The sequence below is a fragment of the Miniopterus schreibersii genome (assembly GCF_964146895.1).
Source record: "Miniopterus schreibersii genome assembly, chromosome: 11".
In the NCBI taxonomy this organism is placed as follows: Eukaryota; Metazoa; Chordata; class Mammalia; order Chiroptera; family Miniopteridae; genus Miniopterus; species Miniopterus schreibersii.
This window is the reverse complement of record NC_138111.1, coordinates 5,738,459-5,758,471: the sequence shown is the minus strand read 5'-3', so window position 1 is coordinate 5,758,471 and position 20,013 is coordinate 5,738,459. Positions and strand designations below refer to the sequence as shown.

General features: G+C 51.3%; 1 protein-coding gene across 4 annotated transcripts in view; it reads left to right on the top strand.

Annotated features, from left to right (window-relative positions):
* Window positions 1–20,013, top strand: part of STXBP1 (syntaxin binding protein 1) — a 49,046-nt gene that overhangs the window by 5,137 nt on the left and 23,896 nt on the right. For all 4 annotated transcript variants that reach the window (XM_081151445.1, XM_081151448.1, XM_081151447.1 and 1 more), the window contains exons 2-6: window positions 13,952–14,001; window positions 15,553–15,634; window positions 17,575–17,651; window positions 18,498–18,576; window positions 19,701–19,804. In XM_081151445.1, the coding sequence (XP_081007571.1) occupies window positions 13,952–14,001; window positions 15,553–15,634; window positions 17,575–17,651; window positions 18,498–18,576; window positions 19,701–19,804 (392 nt within the window). The remainder of the gene's footprint in view (window positions 1–13,951; window positions 14,002–15,552; window positions 15,635–17,574; window positions 17,652–18,497; window positions 18,577–19,700; window positions 19,805–20,013) is intronic.

Genomic DNA, 20,013 nt, shown 5'->3' with positions numbered 1-20,013 from the left:
GATACCCGACCAACTGAGCCGTAACAGACTCTCCAGAAAATTCAGTTGTCTCTAGGTATCCACTGGAGATTGGATCCAGCACCTTCACCATGCGGTGGATGCTCAAGACCCTTGCAAATGAAATGGCGTGGAGCAGTGCCTGCTGTCGGCCCTCCGCCTCTGGGGATTCCCAACTGTAGATGGGAAATGCTTTTTTTAAACCCCTAGATATGGACGGCTGAGTTTTGAGAGGCATATCATGTGAGTTATGATCAAGGTTCATGTTTGCGTGTGTAGGAATTTTTTTTGGTAAGTGAATGCCCAGTTGTTCCAGCACCATTTGTTGAAAAGACTATCATTTTCCCCATTGAATTGTCTTTGTTCTTTGTTGCAAACCAGCTGGGTCTATTTCTGGACTCCCTGTTCTCTTGCATTGATCTGTATGGATGCCTTCGCCAATACCCACCCTGTCTCAGTTACTGTAGCTTTAGGGTAAGACTGGAAACCAGGTGGCGTGAGTCTTCTAACTTTGTTTTTTTTGTGTGTGTGTTTTCAAAATTGTTTTGGTTCTTTTGATTCATTTGCTTTTCCATGGAAATTATGGAATCAGCTTACCAGTTTCTGTTTTTAAAATCTTCCTGGGATTTTTATTGGAATTGTGTTGAATCTGTAGATCAGTTTCAGGAGAATTGGCATTTTAACAAATTTACTTTTTTTATCTTTATTTCTTTATTGTTGGTACTTAACACATTTGCTCTTAATGTTTTAGTTTCTTTGCTGTATTGCAATATGAAAATCATGGTTCTTAGATCCAAAATAAGGGGGCTCTGTTTTTTATTTTTATAAAAATACTTGCTAGAGACTTGTCTATTTTAATTGTCTTTTTTTAAAAAAGCCGTTTCTTCCATCTATGTTGTGGATGTGTGTTCTTAATTTAATTTTGAATGCTTTCTTAATTTTTTTCATCTAATCAAAACATCTAGCCCAGCCGGGCCTGGCTCAGCGGTTGAGCATCGACCAAGGATCCAGGAGATCGGGGTTCGATTCCCAGTCAGGGCACATGCCCGGGTTGTGGGCTGCAGCCGATCAATGACTCTCATCATTAATGTTTCTCTCTCTCTCCCTCTCCCTTCCTCTCTCTGAAATCAATAAAGATATATTTTAAAAACAACAACAACATCTAAGGCTGAGTAGTACAGCCTTGGTTGAATATCAGAGGTTATATCCCCCCCGCAGTAGTTTTAAATATGCATTACTCTCACCATTTATTTCTAAATAATAGTCTTTCTTTGTACTGAACTAGATGTTACTCTTATGGGGTGATACGTAGTTTAAAATGAGGTGGTTTGGAACTCAGGTATCATTCATGTGTCAACCATCAGATGTAAGAGAGCATATATCTGCCACAGGGTCCAAAGAGGGCTTATTGAACGTGCATTTTAAGATTTTCCCTCTGGCTTTTTTTTGGCACACAGCACCTCTTAGACAAACAGGTATTTGGCAGCTAATGCAGTATCTTTTCTTTAGTGGAGTAGTCAGGCCAGATTTTATAGTTACCACTGGCAACTCCACAGCCATACATTTTTTTTTTTAATATATATTTTTATTGATCTCAGAGAGAGGAAGGGAAAGGAAGAGAGAAACATCGATGATGAGAGGGTCGTCACTGATCGGCTGCCTCCTGCACACCTCCAACTGGGGACTGAGCCACAGCCCGGGCATGTGCCCCGACCGGGAACGGAACAGTGATCTCCTGGATCCTAGGTCCATGCTCAGCTGCTGAGCCACACCCGGCCGGGCCACAGCCATAAATTTTGAACTCTAGTCCTGTGGTTGTCTTTAGGGGAAGTGCTTGGAGCGCTCCCAACTGGCTCCTCTTATTTGATTGCCTCTGTCACTTGCTGCTGTGCAGGGTGGAGCTAGACAGGGTGAGGTATCTAGGACTTCATTTCAATTTCACAAGTATGAGTTTTACTTACATTTCCACCCCCATGCTTAGTTAAAAAAATTTTTTTTAATCAGCAAGAATCAGTGTTGGGTGTTGGAAAAAGTTCTGGACAAAAGCCAGACATCCAGCTAACAGTCCCAGCTTTAATGCTTAGAGGCTGGGTGACCTGGACATGCTATTTAGCTGCTTTTTAAATTTAGGAGTCTAATCCCAGCATCGGAGAATTTTTTTAAGGCTCACATTAAGTAATATACAAAAACATTGCTTGGAAAACAAGGAGTCACTACAAGGGGTTATCATCATTTTACAGATATGATTACAGAGCTTAGTTTACTTTCGAAAGGTTACTGAATAAATCATTAGAAGAACCTAGGAAATGAATCACTCATACTTTTGATAGACACGTAATCTAATGATCGCTAGACAAGAGCCAGCCATTGTCTACCCTCATGCCCTTTGGGAAGGTTTGCATTGGTTAAAACAAAGTAATTTATGTTCATGTACCCTGGTCTGATCTTAATATATGTCTCTGGGGCTCCAGAGCAAGAATAACTACTGATAGCTCAAATTGCAAGCTCTCACAGGCAGATTTCCAATATTCCTTCCTTCCTTTCTTTTTTTGTATACCACTGATATTTCACCTTAAAGGCCTACTAATTATTTGGCCTGAGAGCTGACCTTGCAGGAAGTGAATGCAATGTTAAGTATTTATCACACTAGGAAAGCCTATTTTATTCTTGGGGGGGGAAATTAGAGATGCAGAAAAGTAGAGGAAAACAAACACATTTTTAAAAGATCGCTGGAGCCTGGCTGTGAAGATGGGGATGTGAGTCTGTCTCCAGCAGTCACTCCTTGTTTGGAGGACTTCTGAGTGTCAGAGAAAGGCAGGTCCATGTGTCGCGGCTGGTGTCCGGAGGGCTCTGGGACCAAGTCTTCCTTCACTTGACCAGTATTTATGCAGCGTCTCCTGCGCGCTCTTCGGCAGGTCTTCCCTTCTCCGTGGCTGCCGGGACAGACGGCGTTGTTTTCGTGTGCCTGCCGGTGTAGGTTCCCAGTGACGAGTATAGGCTACCCGGGCTGGCACAGGTGTGAGGGCGGAAAGCTGCTTACGCTTGGCCTAGATGAACCCAGGGCTTTCCAGGTGATGACCCTCCTGAACTTCCTTCCACGGCAGCAGGAACTAAGCTGCCTCTGTGTGGCAGGGAGGGGCAAGGAGGCGGGACTCTGGGCCCCGACGGCTTTCGGGGGGGGCCCCCCAGACGGGGCGAAGCCAGCCCGTTGGTCCTGTTCTCTCGGTTTCTCTTCACCCATCTTCGTGAGCATCGGTGGAGCCGGGCGAGGGGTCGAGAGGCCTTCCCCGGCCTCTGGACGCATCGATAGCGCTGGAACGAGTTGCCAGGGATTTGAGGAAAGTACCGCCCGGGAGCTGAGCAGGAGCCTCCCTCCACCCACGCTGGGCTTTCGGCAGGAGGCAGAGCCCTCAACCGAAAAGCCACTCACTCTGCAGGCCTCGCCGTGTTTTGAGTAAAAGTGCTTCTCTGGGATTTTAAGATGGGGCAGTTATGTGGCCGCTGAGAGCTTTCCCTTTCCCTTTCCCTCAGATAACCTGGGGTGGGGTTACCTTGAACTTGGCTCCGTGGGTTGCATGGCACAGTCTGTCCCCCCCTTCCCCTTCCTCCTCTGGCCCCCCCTTCTTCTCACCCCTATTTACCCTTTAAGGAACTTTGAAGTTCAAGTTAGAGTAACAAGGCCTTTCAGGCTGTAGCTGAGGCCGGACGGCCTGGCCCGGCCGCCTTCAGGGCCTGGCTCTGCCGCCTGCGCTCGCTCGAGAGGAAATTGCGAGTGTTCCGCGTGTTGGAGGGACCGTCGCCCAGGGAAGGGAGGTGTAGCGTGGACCTAGCATGTAGCTGCTCCTCGACACCTTCCTACCAGCATGCCTGTGCCCCTCCCATTCTTTTAAGTCCCAGAGGCACTTGGTGGTGCCAGTTCCCGAAACTGTTGAGGATTCTTCTGTGGACACTTCGGTTTTCGTGTTCCCCGCCCCGGCTTAGGACTCCACGTCAGCCGGATCCCCTTTCCTGGGCCTGCTAAGGCAGCTACCACACATCTGTTCCAGAAAAGACCGCACACTCAGAACTGTAAGGCTCTATCGTTGGTAAGAACTGTGTTCCAGGAAGGAAGGAGGGGAGTGGCTGCCAGCCAGAGGCTGGGGACCACCACACCCTGGCTTCTTAACGTAGCGGAATGACTGGCTCTTTTGGCCACATTTTTCCCTTCCCGCTGATAGGAGAGTGGAAACAGCCTGCCGGAGCTGGAGGCTAATTGGGCAGCAAACGAAAGTCTGACTAAACGGAGACGGGTTAAAAAATATTTGGGGCACCCCAAATCCAGGAATCTCATTCCGAATGGGCTCACCAGCTCGCTGTGAAGCCGGAAATCAAGTGAGGCCCAAGGTCATTTTCTGATGGGTTCCCCTCCTGGGCCCCAGCACACCTCCCCCGTGGAGCAGAGAACTTTCTACTAAATTATACAATTCGGAGAGACCGACTTCAGCGGTCAGTTCTCCACCACCCACCCATCCCCCAGCTGAAAGCTGAGCAAAACCATGATCCCAACACCTATTCTGAGGGCAGCGTTCAAATAGTGCCCCGCAGAGGAGGCCACCTGCACGCGGTCACACGGGTGGTGGCCGGAGAGAGTTGCCGCTGGTCTGGGCGATTTAAGCAGAGACGGAAGCTGTCTACACGGGCACTCGGACAAGGGAAAGGGCCGGAACGTGGCGCCGGGGCTCAGGTGAAGAATTTCTCCTTAAGTCACTCCCAGACAGAAAAGCCAGGAGCCGGGAGCCCACACGTGAGGTGACGTGAAAAACCAGAAGGAAGCGGGCAACGGGCAGCGAGGCCACGGAAATGGGAACAAGAGGCGATCGCGTGGCGGAGCTGACCACCCGCAAGAGCTGCGGAGCAGGCGCTCCTGGCAAGCGGGAGACAACCCCGGCTCTGCGCGCCCGTGAGGGTCCTGCGAGGGCCCGTTTCTTAGGCCTCCGCGTGTGTTGGGGCGTGTGTGGGGCCGGGGGCGCCTCATGGGAGCCTCGTGGCCGCTCCCCCGCTTTGCCGGGTCAGCCTGGCGCCTCCACGCGGGCTCTGGGGAAGGATCCAGAGGGCGCGCGAGCCTGGGGTCTTGTCGTGCTGTGCGAGACGAGACGTCTTTTAATATCTCAGCCCTGAAGCAGGTTAAATCTTAGAGCAGAACAGATTGGGCTGATCGGAAACTTGGGTTTCAAAATAAGAGGATTCCTCCCACCACTGGCATGGACAAGTCACTTGATCTCGGGCTCAGTTGCTTTATAAATTGCTGAGGCCGGGGTTTCTCAGCTTCGGGGCTGTTGACATTTTGAGCCTGTGATCGTCGGGGGTGTCGCAGCGTCCCTGGCCCCTCCCTAATAGATGCCCATAGCACCCTCCAGTTGTGACGGTCAGAACTGTCTCCAGACATTGCTGAGAGTGGCCGTGTGTGTGTGTGTGTCTGTCTGTCTGTCTGTGTCTAAGATCACCCCCTATTGGGAACCACTGACCTTATGTCCCCTGTCCGCTCTGGGTCTCTGGGATTGTGTGAAACAGTCCACTCTTTCCCCCTCTTTCCAAAGTGTCATTTCCCTCACCCTTTAGTCCTTAGGGAAACTCACATTTAACTCCAGAAATGTGATTTGGAGCCGTTAGATGCCACATCTACTAATTTAAGGTCCTGGCGCAGCCTGGGTTCCTGCCAAGGCCCAGATGGGTCCTGACTCCTGGTCCCTGCAGTCCAAGGTGGAGTGACGGTAGTCACCGTGCGCTAGGAGGACAGGCGTCCTGCCGCGAAACGGGCGCGGGCTGCCGGCCGGGCGGGCCACGAGCAGCTGAGCTCTGTGCTGGGGGCCGCGTGAGGCCGTGGGTCTGACCTGTAGTGAATCTAAATGCCTGCGTGATGGCATCACTATCTGGTATGAAAATGGCCTCGTCAGTGAGTCCTTTTGGGAAAAAAGTCTTATTTGCAGTCACAGTGCTTTCTGTCCTGGAAGATGAGTTGCCATCCAGCATTTTTTGTCTTTGTCTGGTCTCTTTGTTTCAAAATAGTAATATAACTAAATAGTATTTACTACTATGCACTAGTAATTTTAAGAAGACAGTGAAGCGTTTGGTTTTCCTTTTTGGCTGATGTTTCCATTTGCGTATAGTTGGTAAGTTCACAGGTTCTTTTCTCCAAGGAACACGTTGTGGGCAACCTTCGGAGGAGCCGAGCTGCTGCGACGGTGCAGCTGGGAAGTCCTGTTTCTGATCTCTCTTTGCCCCCAGTCTGAAATTTCCTTTCTAATCGGCTTCCACGGTCCACGAGGCTTTGCTTTAGGCTTTCAAGCGCCTTCGCCTTTTGGCTCTAAACCTGATGAAGCAGGATGGGGAAAGCGAGGCTTTCCTGTGAAAGAGAAAGTGAACAGTCGTTTCTGTAACTCTGTCCCGCACCTTCGCGGGCCCGAGGTCGGGATTCGGTTTCTCGGGTGTCAGGTGGTTATTTATCACCGAGCACTCCCCTCAGAGCCCGGCCGCAGCCCAAGGCTGGATGGGTGACATTGGACTTTTGAGTCGTATGCCGTCTCTGGGTGCGCTTCAGGGGCAGTGGCATCGAGTCTTCCTTCGCCCATGTCTGGGCAGTCTAAGGCTCGTGTCCCCTCCAAGCAGTGGGCCCCCTGCCTTCTCTCCCACCCCCGCCACCCGAAAAGTAAACCTACAGGAACGTTCTCAGGTTTACCAGTCGTCATTCAGCAGTTACAGGGAGTGGTGCCCGGTTCTTGCCCCGTGGCCAACAATGTGGGGTCTCTATTTTGGTCTCTCTTACTTCCATAAAGTACAATTTAGATTCAAGTTTATAGGAAATTATAATTTTAGACAACTGATATTTTACGGGGGTAAGCAAGGGTGCCTTGCCTTCATGAAGACACTATGAAACAGTTTCATATTAAGCAAAACTGCATTTGTTTTTTGAGTTTGAAGTTTTGGTCTAAAATTCTCTGGTGACTTTATAAAAAAAACAAACACAGCTTTCTCGCGATACGAATCACACGCCATACCATCCGCCCGTTTAAAGCATGCAACCTTATGGTTTTTAGTATATTCACATAATTGTGCATCCACTATCATAATTTTAGAGTGCTCTCATTACCCCCCAAAGAAGCTCTGTACTCTTTTGACATCACCCCCAACTGCCCCCCCACCCCCCAGCCCTAGGCAACTACTAATCTGCTCTCTGCCTCTGTGGAGTTGCCTGGTCCGGACATTTCATGTAAATGGAACCACACAGCATGTGGGCCTTTGCGACTGGCTTCTTTGGCTTCGCATGTTTTAAGGTCATATTGTAGCTCGTATAAGTGCTTCATTCCTTTGTACGACTGAATAGTATTTCATCGTGTGGAAATACTTCAGCTACCCGTCAGTCGGTGGGCCTTTGGGGCTCCACGCTCTGGCTGTTGTGAATCACGCTGCTGTGAACACGTGTACAGGTTTTTGGGTGGACACGCGTTTTCACCCCTCTCAGGGAGACACCTAGGAGAGGAACTGGTGACTCTCTCGGCAACTCTCCGCTTAGCCGTCTGGGGAACTGCCGGGCTGTTTCCAGAGCAGCGGCCCGTTTTGCGTTCCCACTGCAGCCGGAGGGCCTTGATGACCTTTTACTCTCTGCCGCAGGTATAATCTCTTGTTTCTCCAGCCGGACTGCAAGGTCCTTGAGGTCAAGAAATTGCTTTATACTGTTTTTTTTATTCTCCGTATGGTTCATGTATTTCTGTGCATTTCATTGTTACTTCCTGGGCCTTCCTTTCCTGTTGCGAAGGGGGTGGTTAGCATACCTTCTCTGGCAGGGCTGCCCTGAGCTCTAAGGGAGACGATACATGTAAAAATGTATCCGTGTGTTCCCCGGAGCAAGCCTTCAATAAATGTTAGATGCAACTTCTGTTGTTGGCAACTTTTATTCTTATTGTAGCTGAACTGTTGACTGTTGGTAACCTAATCATTTTCTTTCATAGGAACTTTTTAAAGAATTTTGGCCAAGGTTGCGATATCTCAGTTAGACGCGGGTTACCAAATTAGTGTGTGGAAAAGCGCTAAGGTGGCAGAAGCAGGGCCTGAGCGCTGGCGTCCACGTTCGCAGAGGACCGCGCTTGTCGCTGAATGGGGCTGAGAGCTGAGGGAAACCATTTCTAGGTCCTCTGGCTCATCCCCTCGCGGGGTGGGTCCTGTAAGAGAAGAAAGATCTCTGCCCAGCGTCTCCAGGAGAGTCTCGGGGACTTTTTCCAAGCAGTGATCTTTGCACTGGGGACGCTGAATCCTGGGGTGGCGGGAGAGGGGCAGCTGGAAGGGGCTGTGGGCCGGCCTCCCGGAGCAGCCGGGAGGAATCGCGCACCAGCCGGAGGCCACCGGGAACGGAACCGCTCAGTCCCCACCGGGGCCGGTCACGCCGCAGGCATTTGCTAAGTCACTATTTGGCGCCGATGCCAGCGATGGGCGGGAGGGGGAGGCGCTGTGTGTCTGAGGGTGAATGAGCGGAGCCCCGTGCAAGGAGCAGAGCGGGCGAGTGGCTGCAGAGCCCTCCCTCAGCCTGAGCTCGCTGGGCCCCAGCCTGTCCTGTTGTTGGTCCCCATGTGGGGACTGGGCATCTGCTCCTCCTGTACCTGGAAAACTTCCCCCAGATCTTCACAGGGTTGTTCCTCTTCGCCGCCTCCTCAGATGGCCTCTCCCGAGCTCCCACGACACCCCTGTTCATTCGCCTTGTAAATTTCCGGCGAGCGGTTGCTCCCTAGAGCGAGCTTGTTTGTGTCCTGTGTCGCTGGCTGTCCCTCCACAGCAGGGCTAAGCCGAGAGCAGGTGGCCTGTTGGGCCTGGTCGGCGTGGCCTGGAAGGGCGCCTGCCCACAGCGAGTGTTCAGTAAACCACCGTGTGCAGAGAAACAAACTGGAAAACAGGAGACATCGCATAGACTCCGCAGAGGAGCAGAGGAAGCCAACTGTAAATCACGGGTTCTTCCCTTTTAGGAAGGTCAGACACCCTCTGAAATAGGTGGTGGCGGCCAGCGGCGCAGTGAGCGCCATTCTGGCTCGGAACCGAGTGCTCTCCGCGGCTTAACCCGTCTAATGCTCACACTTACTCTGTGAGGCGCTCGTGGTCATTCCCATTTTACAGATGGGGACACCCACGCAGATTTTTTTAAAACTTTTTGGAATGTGTTTCTTTTTTTAAAATTTATCTTTATTGTTGAAAATATTACAGATGCCCCCCCTTTTTTTTTTAAATTCTCACCTGAGGATACATTTTTATTGATTTTCAGAGAGAGAAACATCAATGTGAACGTGGTTTGTAGTTAGAGTACCAATAGTTTTTGTATAAATGGGTATTTCTAAGGGAAGGATCTTGAGTGCTTGGAAGGCTTGTTTTCAAGTATTTGAGCCATTTCCTCCGGTCTTGGTTAGTGTTACCTTACTCCATCCGGAAAAAATGCATCTGTTTAGCAAGGCGAATCTCCAGCCCAGAGCAAGGCCTTCAGAGACTTGGTTGCCATCTTCAGATACCTGAAGTGCTGTCAGGAAAAAGGGGACAGGCTTCTTGTGGCTCCAGAGCAGAATGACCAGGGGCCCGAGAATCGACAGGGCGGGTCCCAGGATCCCAGCCGGGTACCGGGACAGCAGTGAGCGTCTGCCTAGAAACCGGTTACTGTTGCCAGGTCAAAGTCCCCTTGGTCTTTTTATAGTTATTTTGTATCTGCCACCTCTCTAAATGTTTCAATGTTTCTAATAGTTTTTCACTTGATTCCCGTGATTTCTTTCTTACCACTATTATACCGCATTTTGTTTTCTTGTCTTAGTGAATTTTCAGAACAAAGTGAAGCAAATTAAAAATATAGTCCTGTGTGCCAGGTTGTGACATGAAATGTTTTACTTTCTCTGGGCACCTGCCTGTGATTCAACATTAACACATCTGTTCCTAAATAAACAGAGGTGTCACCCTGTGCCCTCAGCAGGGAATAAGGATTCTCATGTTCAACTTTATATTTACATTTAAGGTTTATGTACGTTGGTGCATCGGTACCATTATTCCAAAATGTATTCACACGTGTATTGTGGGTCAGAGAAGTTTTAAAGTTTTTGATGAAATACCCGGAGTTTGCTTTTAAATATTTTTGTGATTATTTTAAAGCTGTATTTTTACTATGGATTTCCTTTTAATAGGGTTTTGACATTATACGGAAATTTTTGATTGGTGGAAGTGATGTGTTATAATTTTCTGTAGGAACCACATTTTTACAGTGGTATTGTAATCAGTGCCTTTTGTTGAGCGCCTTGTATGTGCCAGGCACTGTACTAGGCACTTTATCTCATTAATCTTCACAACAGGTCATTAGAGTATTCTCATTTTAAATTTTGCTGCTGAGAACATGGAAGTTTGAAACATGTTAAACTTTCCTAAGGTCACATAGCCAGCAAATGCCTGAGCCTGGATTTTCCCCGAGTCTGTCTAATGCTAGTGCTTCCCTTGGCGTGTTTTCTTAATCCTGAGCGGTGGGGATGGCCCGTGCCTGAGTAACCAGCGTTCGCTCTCACACCACTGGGCTTCATTCGGGAGGGTGCCTTGTAGAAGAACGGTCCCTGTCGAGCCGGATAACCCTGGAAAGTCTCTGCTCTGGGCGGGTCAGAGGAGAGCAGCGTGACCCGAGTCCAGCAGACGGGGGGCTCTCCTCCCAGCCGGGGACCTGCTCAGGGCAGCGTGGCGCTCGGGGGCCCCGGAGCGGAGAGTATTTGAATCCCCCTTGGTTTTGAGGACTTTGGTGGTGCTCACATTTCCCTCAAGCTTCAGGTTCCTCTGGTATTAGTCCTGCTATTTCTGGTGTTTTGGCGTGCCCTGGGCTCAGGTGTCCTGGTACGTGTCACTGCAGAGGCCGCGTGGGTGCCAAGGCTGTCAGGACAGGGCTTCACGAGGTGGGGGTGGGGTGGGGTTTGCAGCTGTCCCTGGAGCCTGCGCCTTGGGCCTCCAGCTGGTCTATCAGCCTTAGGCCACCTGCGGCTTTTCTCAGGCCGAGGGAGGGACTTGCAGAGTGTGGGAGTCACCCGGGGCGCAGGGGGTGTGGTTGAGAAGGAAAGTCCTGGTTCCCCAGAGGGTGCGGCTCCTGGGCCCTCCAGTCCCATCTCGGTAGGCAGGGTGGGTGGCGCAGCGGTGCTCTGGCCGGAGGCGCACGTGACTTGGCCACAGAAACAAGTCCAGCTGCCGGGCCAGCCTCGAGGTTTATTCTTTCTTTGCGCAGGAAGAGAACTTCCCTGAGGACGCCGTGGCCAGGGGCGTATTTGTGAGGAGGTAGCCCAGGCGCCGGCCTCCTAACACCCAGCTGGGCCCTAGGCCTCGGGACTGGGTGAGGAGAGTGGGGAGCGTCAGAGGTGGCTGCTGACTGCCCCCGACGGGCACAGCCAAGCTCGGCCCGCCTGGGCGCCAGGGAGGGTGAGGCCTCGCGCCTAGCCCGGCTTTGCTACCCGCGGTACACGTTTTGGTGGTTCTGATTCTCCCTCGGTCTCCCTCTGTCAAAAAGAGACTTGAGTTCAAAGTCAGTGAATTTAAGTTAATTCTATGTAGTAGCAAAGAAAAAAAATGTTAATCCCCAGTAATAAAATACATTCAAATAAAGACAGTGAAATACACCATTTTCTACTGACACATTAGCAAAGACTGAAGTAAGCACACCTCGCGGTATTATTTTACCAGTTAGTATGGTAATTTGGAGAGTCATGCAAAATACTGGTCAGGGTGTAAATTGTGCTTTTGGAAAAAAATTCAGAAGAGTTTATTATGAGCCCAGAATATTTATACTCTACATATTCACTGCATACTCTGGGAGCTCTCCTAACAATAATTTGTGTGAAGAAAAGTCCTGGGCACAGAGATGTTCACTGACACAGTATTTTTAGACCATATTTTCTATTACAAAAAATAATACATACTCAGTGCCGAAAGCTTGAGAACATAGGAAGACAAATTAGCAATTAAAGATTAATCATAATTTTACTGCACAAAAAAACATTGTGGTATGAGTTTTTCTAATTTTTTCTATGTATGTATACTTTTAAAAAAATAGTTATAACATGCCTTTTTCTCCCCTTGGCCATATATTTTGGGCAGCTTCTCCATCTGTTGACTTACCTGGGGAAACCCGGACCCTCGTTGAAACCAACTCTTCTTTCCTTCCTGGCTTGTGCCTGGACAGCCAAACATTGTTTGGGGGGGAAAATCACCCAATTGATCTGCGTGGTTTCACATTAAATTCATAGTCATGAACCTCACATTAGCCCTTAATATTAACTGTCCAGAAATGCTAAAACACCTCTGTAGTAAATCCACTTTCCCAGTCTTCAGGAGGATATTCGATACCCCCTTTCTTCAAACCCACCATATGTAACCCCACTCGGCCCAGTGACCTCATCTCCAGCAAGGAAGCCCTCACCTCTGCCACCAGGTCTCCAAGCCCACCCGGGTCTCCTCCCTGCTTCCCTCTGGATGCCACGTGGTGCCCTCCTGTCGTTTGTGCCAGGAGCTAAATGACTGGCAAGCAGTGGCTACTCAACAAATGCTACTGAACAAAAGAGTGAATGAGTGAATATGTAGCGTCCCGTATTATTATTTCTAATGAATACGTACTGTTCCATTGTGCAAATGTAACCTAATTTACTGACCACTGCTCTCTTACTGGATATATTTGTTTCCGATTTCTCTGTACACTGAAACATGGGAAATAATCTAAATGGCTATTGGGAAACTATGAACTATTATGGTTGCATTTTAAATCCTAGGAAGCATTTTTATTAACCTAGGGAAATGAATTTGTTAACTAAAAAAAAATGTGTGTGTGTGTATATATATATATATATATATATATATATATATACATACACACATATATATATATACACACATATATATATATAAATTATATATACCGCATGGTTTTAACTATAAAAGTGTATAGAAAAGCTAGTAGGAAATAACTAAAATGTTAAGTATTTCAAGTTGGCAGGATTACAAGTGACTTTTGTTTTTTATTTTTTTAAGTACACAGCAGTGTATGGTGTTTTCTCCCTACTTTTCTGCGGCGAGTGTGTTTTTATGGCCAGGAACACGGCTCCTGCACGGGTTAGGCCCCGCCTCCGGCGCGTCGGACTCTTGCGGACAGTCAGGCGGGGGCCAGAACCCTGTGCTCCAGAGAGTGACCTGCGCCTTCGAAACACGCTTGCCAGTGACAACTGTTAGCCTCTAGCTCCTTGCAGGCCTGTTCACTAGCTGGGTCAGAAAGGGTGGTAAGAGTGGCATTTCCCGCGGACCCGTGTGGCCGGCTGCCTCGTGCAGAGAGGGGAGTGACAGAGACGGGCCTACCGAAGCGCTGGTTTGGGGTGAGAGATACGCTCAGGGTCCGAAAGGCTTCACAACTGTTTTTGGAGCTTGGGGGGGCTCCTGCGGCCTGAGGCACTGTCACCGCCTTTCCTCGCTCAGTTTAAGGCAGCGGTTCTCAAACCCAGGACCCGTTTGGAAGTCCGGGAGGTCGAGACCATCTTCTCAATAAGACCGAGAGGGTGTTATCTGCCCCTTCCACTCTTACTGTTTTACAAGGGCGCAGTGGAGCTTTCCAGATGCTCCCTGATCACAGCAGAGCGCAGGAGCGGGTCGGCCACTCCAGCTGCCCCTGGGAAGCCGGACATTAAAGAGAGCTGCAGAGGTGTAAAGAAATGCCAGTCTTCTCGCTAAAAATCTTGTTCTTGCAGAAAACAGTTACTTCTTTAAAATGCTATGTCAACATAAATGGATTTGTTGTTTTAATGAACTAATTTATAGAACGTCTCAAGGCTGGTTGAACAGGGCGCGCAGAGCCTTGGGGGGGGGCGACCTGGTCGGGAGGCGGCCGCCGGGAGTCCTGGAAATCTCGTTAAGCTTCCTTCCCCTTCCCCCCCCTCCGCCCTCCTTCCAGAGATCATGCACGACGTCATAAAGAAGGTGAAAAAGAAGGGCGAGTGGAAGGTGAGTGGAACAGCCCCGTCGGGCCTCCCAGGTGAGCCGGAAAGTGCGGTGGGGGGAGCTGCGGGAAGGTGCGGAGGCCCGGGGTGAACACCTTGTTGTGTCAGAAGAATTTAAAAAAAAAAAAAAAGGTAATCTGCTTATGCCTCTCACGTTATCCGATCCCGGTTATGAAATCCCTTGGTCATGAAGCTGATCTGAAGGCCCCAGGTTCCCAGTGGAACTCGAGCAGAATCTCACCCGGGCCCCACACAGAGGCAGGCGCTGGGATTCTGCCCACTGTGGGGAGAGAGATGAGACCCTTCTGGCCCCTCCCGCCCCTCCGGCAGCCGTAGAGTGTGTCCCCGTCTGTCCCCACCCGGCAGACACTGCGTCTGTTCGAGGAACCCTGAGAGCAGCGCTGGGCGTTTCACGTATAATGTACCTGAAGCAAGTACTTAAGCCAATCAAGCTGATTGTGGCCCTGGTTCCTGGAGTGGGTGACGCAAGGAGTGGGACACCTGCCGACTTGTCCTCCGCTCGGGAAGCCGGCGTTTTGGCCTTGCACTGGCCAGGGGCGCACGCAGCCTCGCGGGAACCTCCTGTGTGCCACTGAAGAGTTTGTTCCCGTCCCCAAGTTCCCCTGCAGCCGGTCCCAGAGGCCGGGAGCAGCAGAGGTGACTAGCACAGGAGGGGTTTGAAGTCTCCCCCCACCCCGGCCTCGTGAGCACCAGAGCGGGAGGCCATCTGGCGGGAACTCTGGGCCTGTGTTTGTGGACAGAGGAGCTTTAGTAGGATCTCGAGGCAGCTGCCCCGCAGAGTGAAACCCGGCCCCTATACTGCAGCAGGGGCCTCCTGGCCACTCTGCCTGGCCTCTGTGACCTCGGTCTGCACCGTTTAAGGAGAGAACTAGCCATGTTTTAACTGCGTCTGTCCACTGTGGGCTGAGGGGCTAGGAAGGCAGCCGAGGAACCGCAGGCGTGATGCTTCTAGGCCCCATGGCAGGGTCTGCCTCCTGTCTGGGCTGAAGCACTTTACTCCCAGGTGACGTGCGGCCTGGTTACATTGTAACAGTCCTGGCCTTGCAGCTGCCCTGTTACATTGTAACAGTCCTCACCTTCCAGATGTCTTGTTACGTTGTAACAGTCCTCGCCTTCCAGACAGTCCCTGTGCCACAAGTGCTCACTCTCCCTTTAAGGAAAAGTTACACCCTGAAGAAATACTCCCCAGTGTAGTTTCCTCCGAGTGTGGGTGCTAGCGATTATTTTGGTTCCCTTTCTTCCCCTTCTTTTTGCATTTCTTATGAGTAATTATTCTGCTTATCATGAAAAATGAAAAGTTCAATTCTTTCAAGCTTATAAAATTAAGTCAGGTCAGTGAGAGCAAACTTTTAACTCTCAGGTGAGGTTTGCATGTGGGAGGAAAAGCTAGCACGCATTTCAGCACGCTTCTGGCCACAGGAAATAGTGACACTCTGTATCCTTCACTTTTGCGGGGCTCACGTTGACAAGGTAAACTGATGAGAGGCTCGGGAAGGTGCCGTGCAAGGCCCTAAGCTGGTCTCCTTGCTTCCAGGTGCTGGTGGTCGATCAGCTGAGCATGAGGATGCTCTCCTCCTGCTGTAAGATGACGGACATCATGACCGAGGGGATCACAAGTGAGCTCACCCTTCCCTCTGCCCGGCAGTGACACTCAGGCCTCCCCTTCGCACCCGGCTTTCCTCCTCCCTACTCAGTATTGTCTCACTTGACTTCACATACTTTTAACAACCTGGGTGGTAAGACTGGAAGTTCCTGAGAGAGACCCAAGGCTGCTTGGCCATCACTGAATCCCTAACCCACTGCCAGTTGCTCATTCAGTCTCTGTTCATGGGCGCCCAAAGGAAGGTTAAGTCAAGAAAAAAGGCAGGCTGTCCCACAGAGGTAAAAATGGGCAAAAGGCTGGAACAGGCACTTAAAAGAAATCCAAAGTGGCCAATAAATACACGAAAAATTGCTCACCCGGGTCTGTGGCCAGGGAGCTACAATTAAAAGCAGAGTGAGATGTGGCTTTACACTCACCAGACGAATATTTAAACTCTGATGATGCCAAGTGACGGCGAGGATGGGGAAAGTGGGAACTCCTGTGTGACGGGGTGTCGGTCGGCACAGCTCCTTTGCAGAACGCTTGGCAGCGTCTAGAGAGTTCGACGTGTCCTGTGGTTAGCTGTTTTGGGCTTACAAAGTTATTTTCTTCATTCATTTTTTAAAAACTATATTTTTCTCTATCAAAGCAGAAAATGTACAAAGTTGGGGTGGGGGGGAAGCCAAATGGAGCTGACAAGCTTCTAACAAGGGAGCAGCAGTGCCCTGCCTCGCTCCCTTCCCCCCCCCCGGGCCAGTCACCCCAGAAACAGCCACCGGCTCGCTCTTCTGCTTACCCTTTTGACTTTTCTAATAAATACTTATAATACTATCTCTTCAGTCACCGATGTCAGACTTTGTCTATTGACTCCCTGTGGCTGACGGGGGTGCAGCTCTCCCCTGCTGCACATAGACGCTTCCCTGTCCAAAAGGTGACTGTTTTAAGAGTCTTTATTTGGCAGAATTGAAAAGTTAGCAACCCTATGTTGAATCCCAAAACATGTCGGGGGAAGTATTATTGGCTTACGAAACTCAAGAATGTACAACCACCGGTGAAGCCGATGGCTGAGGGATTTTGGCGTTAACTTGACCATTACTTGGGGTGAGGAGCCTCTGTCAGTGTTACAGGGGCTGCTTCTGAAGTGATGCTTTATTCCCCGCGATCACCACAGCGCTCCCGGTGCCCGAGGGCGGTGCAGCGGAGCGAGCACCCCTAAGCTCTGCCCGCGGCCGTCCCCAAGGCCCGCTCCGCGGGCGGCGGAGCCCACGTAACCGTGAGAGGGCCGAGAAAACCAAACGCCCTGCTTCGCTTTAACGAAATACAGTGTTTAGTTTTGGAACTATTGAGAGCCAATGTTTGGAATGTCCTTGTTTGACATTTAGAGGAACATGGTAAAACTGTCCAATGGCTGATAAGTAGACCCGACATGGAAATTCGAAAGGAATTGGGATTTTCGGGGGACGGAATTAAAAAAAAAAAAAAAAAAATGAAGGAAGAGGCAGGTTTTCCATTGTCAATCAGAGCAGATCGCGAAACTTACTTAAACGGAAGCGGGAAGTGGGAAGTATTTAAGTGATAAGGCTTAGATTTTCTCAAACCTTGAGCGCTGCCTGGCCGGGCGTTGCTCAGCGGTTGAGCGTCGACCTGGGATCCAGGCGATCGGGGTTCGATTCCCGGCCGGGGCACATGCCCGGGTGGCGGGCTCGATCAGTGACTCTCATCATTGATGTTTCTGTCTCTCTCCCTCTCCTGTCCTCTCTCTGAAATCAATAAAAATATATTTTTTTAAAAAATTAAAAAATAAATAAATAAAACCTTGAGCGCTGTGGGACCGTGGACAGTGGTAACTGTGAGGAAGGGGAGCGCCCACCCCTAGAGTTTCACCTGTGCGGGCCCGAAGGTGGCCCGCACCCGGCGCCTCGTCTCGTGATGAGCGGTGGCGCCTTCTCGCTGACCGGGCTGTCTGTCGCCTAGTTGTGGAAGATATCAACAAGTGCCGGGAGCCGCTGCCCAGCCTGGAGGCCGTGTACCTCATCACCCCGTCGGAGAAGGTGAGTCCCCAGCGGAGGGCCTTCGGCCCGGGCCCGGCCCCGGCTCGGCTCGGCGGGTTCCAGGTTGGGCACGCGTTTAACGCACCGCTCTGGCTGAGTGTGCGGCCCAGCAGCGGGGAGGCTGGGGTGCGGGCGCTGGAGAGAGCGGTAGGCTTCCCGGAATAGGGCCGCTGCCCGGAAAGCCAGGCCGGGCCGCCCTGGCTGCCCCGTGCTCTCCCTCTCCGGGAAGCAAACCCGCTTCGTCTAATTAGGGACCCAGCTGCCGAACTCGGGTATCTCATGCTTTCAGGCTGACGTCTTCAGCATCCCGTTAGCGTTCAGAATTGCCTGTCCCGTCATTGTGGGGGGTTGGTTCAAACCAGCCTCCAGACCAGGCCCGCCTCCCTGCTGTTGGCTGACAGCTGTCTCAGTTCCGGCCCCCAGCCCGTAAATCCCCCCCAGGTGTCACGCTTTCTTTCCGCTCGTAAAAACTGGCTTACGTGTGAGTTTCTGAGGATGCCGCTCAATTGTCGGGTCTTCGTCAGTGTGAGTCTCCTGGAAGGCTCCTGACCAGTTTCCCCGTTCGTGGGCCTCGTCTTCGGGGCCCACGTTATGGTGGCACCGAAGACCCGCCGCCGTCCTTCTGGAACAATCTAAGAAGGCGCTTGTTCATCGAAACTCCCAAATAATTAATCCTAATTGCAAGTCCCCAGAACTCAGGGCCAAACATGAGTTAGAATTACTCAAAACTCCCTGCTATTTTGTGCAAGTAGCTTGAAAGTCCTCTTGGATTTAACTTCGTCCGGGTACAGGTTCCGTTCGCTTCTGGCGTTGGATTCAGTGCCCCCCTTTTTTCGCTCCCCACAGTCCGTCCGCTCTCTCATCAATGACTTCAAGGACCCGCCGACCGCCAAGTACCGGGCTGCCCATGTTTTCTTCACGGACTGTAAGTACGGCTGTCGGATGCCTCCCCCCCCGGGTTAGCGTCCCTGCACCGTGAGGCTGAACCCAGACCCAGCCCGGGCACGGGAAGAAACGGGTCGTTGCCAGGATTGTCCTGGCCTTTGATTTTCTTATCAGAGGAAATACTGCATCAGAGACTAAAATAAGCCACACAAATGCAACCCGACCAGGTCCTGCCGTCCTTCCTCATGAAAAACGGGCCTCCTCTTAGGCTGGAGGGCCTAATGCTGAGAGCATGTCCCTGTGCCGGCCTCGGCCTCTCACCGGACGGGCTTCCAGCCGTCGCCGGGAACTAGCGCATTTCCAAGCGTTTTCAGCCACCGAGAGGTTTCACCCGTGGTCTTTGTGTCCGCGGGAGACGCATCGCTGTCTTGGCCTCCCTTCCGTTGTTCGGCGGAGGCCGTGTGCGCGGGGCCCAGGGCACGGACGCCGCGGTCGGTCTTTGTTAACGGCAGAGAGACGGGCGCGGTCGTAACCGTTTCCCCAGCGTTCCCTCTGGCAAAGCCCACCAGTCCAGCCGCCGAGAAAGTGGGGGAAGGTTCCGGCGGGGAATAATTCTGTACTATTAGGACGTAGGAGACAGAGCAGGAGACGGCATTAGCAATAACGAAGCAGCGATGCGCCCACGGTTGGCCCAGGAGAGTGGCGTGATCGTGAGGTCACGGCTCCCGCGGGCGGGTCTCCTGGGCGGCCCAGCGCCCCTGAGGGTCAGGGAAGCGCCCGCGTCACGTTGCCCGGTGGTTTGGCTTTTCTGTATTTTATTTCTCACGAGCGCGTCCGAGCGCGGTGTGTATTTCTATTTCAGGTCTTTATACCCCTTAATCTCTCCTGGTTTTCCTCCTTCCTCTCCTCGCTATCAGAAAATAGTCTTTATTAGCTCCCATTATCTCAGTCTTTATTGCCCGTTGTTTCTGTTCTGCGTTGGCCTCGTGGGTGTTTCCTTATTGCTTTTATAGCCTAGAGGTAGTGGATGTTTTAGGATGGGGTGAACTTTTTATTTGCCTTGTTAAAATCCTAATAAATGAATGAATCCGCCGGACACACATGACCGTCGAGGCGAGCCAGCAAACCGCCGGGAACAGCCAGTGTCCTTCGTCATTCTTTCAGCTTGTCCAGATGCCCTGTTCAACGAGCTGGTAAAATCTCGAGCAGCCAAAGTCATCAAGACCCTGACAGAAATCAACATCGCGTTCCTCCCGTACGAGTCCCAGGTGAGCCGGGGCGCGGGCAAGGGGGGCGGGGGACAGGTCCTGCTCGGCGTCACTGAGTGAGCTCTAAGTGGGTGTTTATGCAGCGGAAACGCGGTGTTCCCTAGGGGTCTGCCCCCCTCGGCCCTCGGCTCGCCGGTCGGTTCTGACCTTTTTAAGGCCACAGTGCCCTTCTTTGTGGGCGCCTCTCCCTGCTCACAGCCTGAGTAACC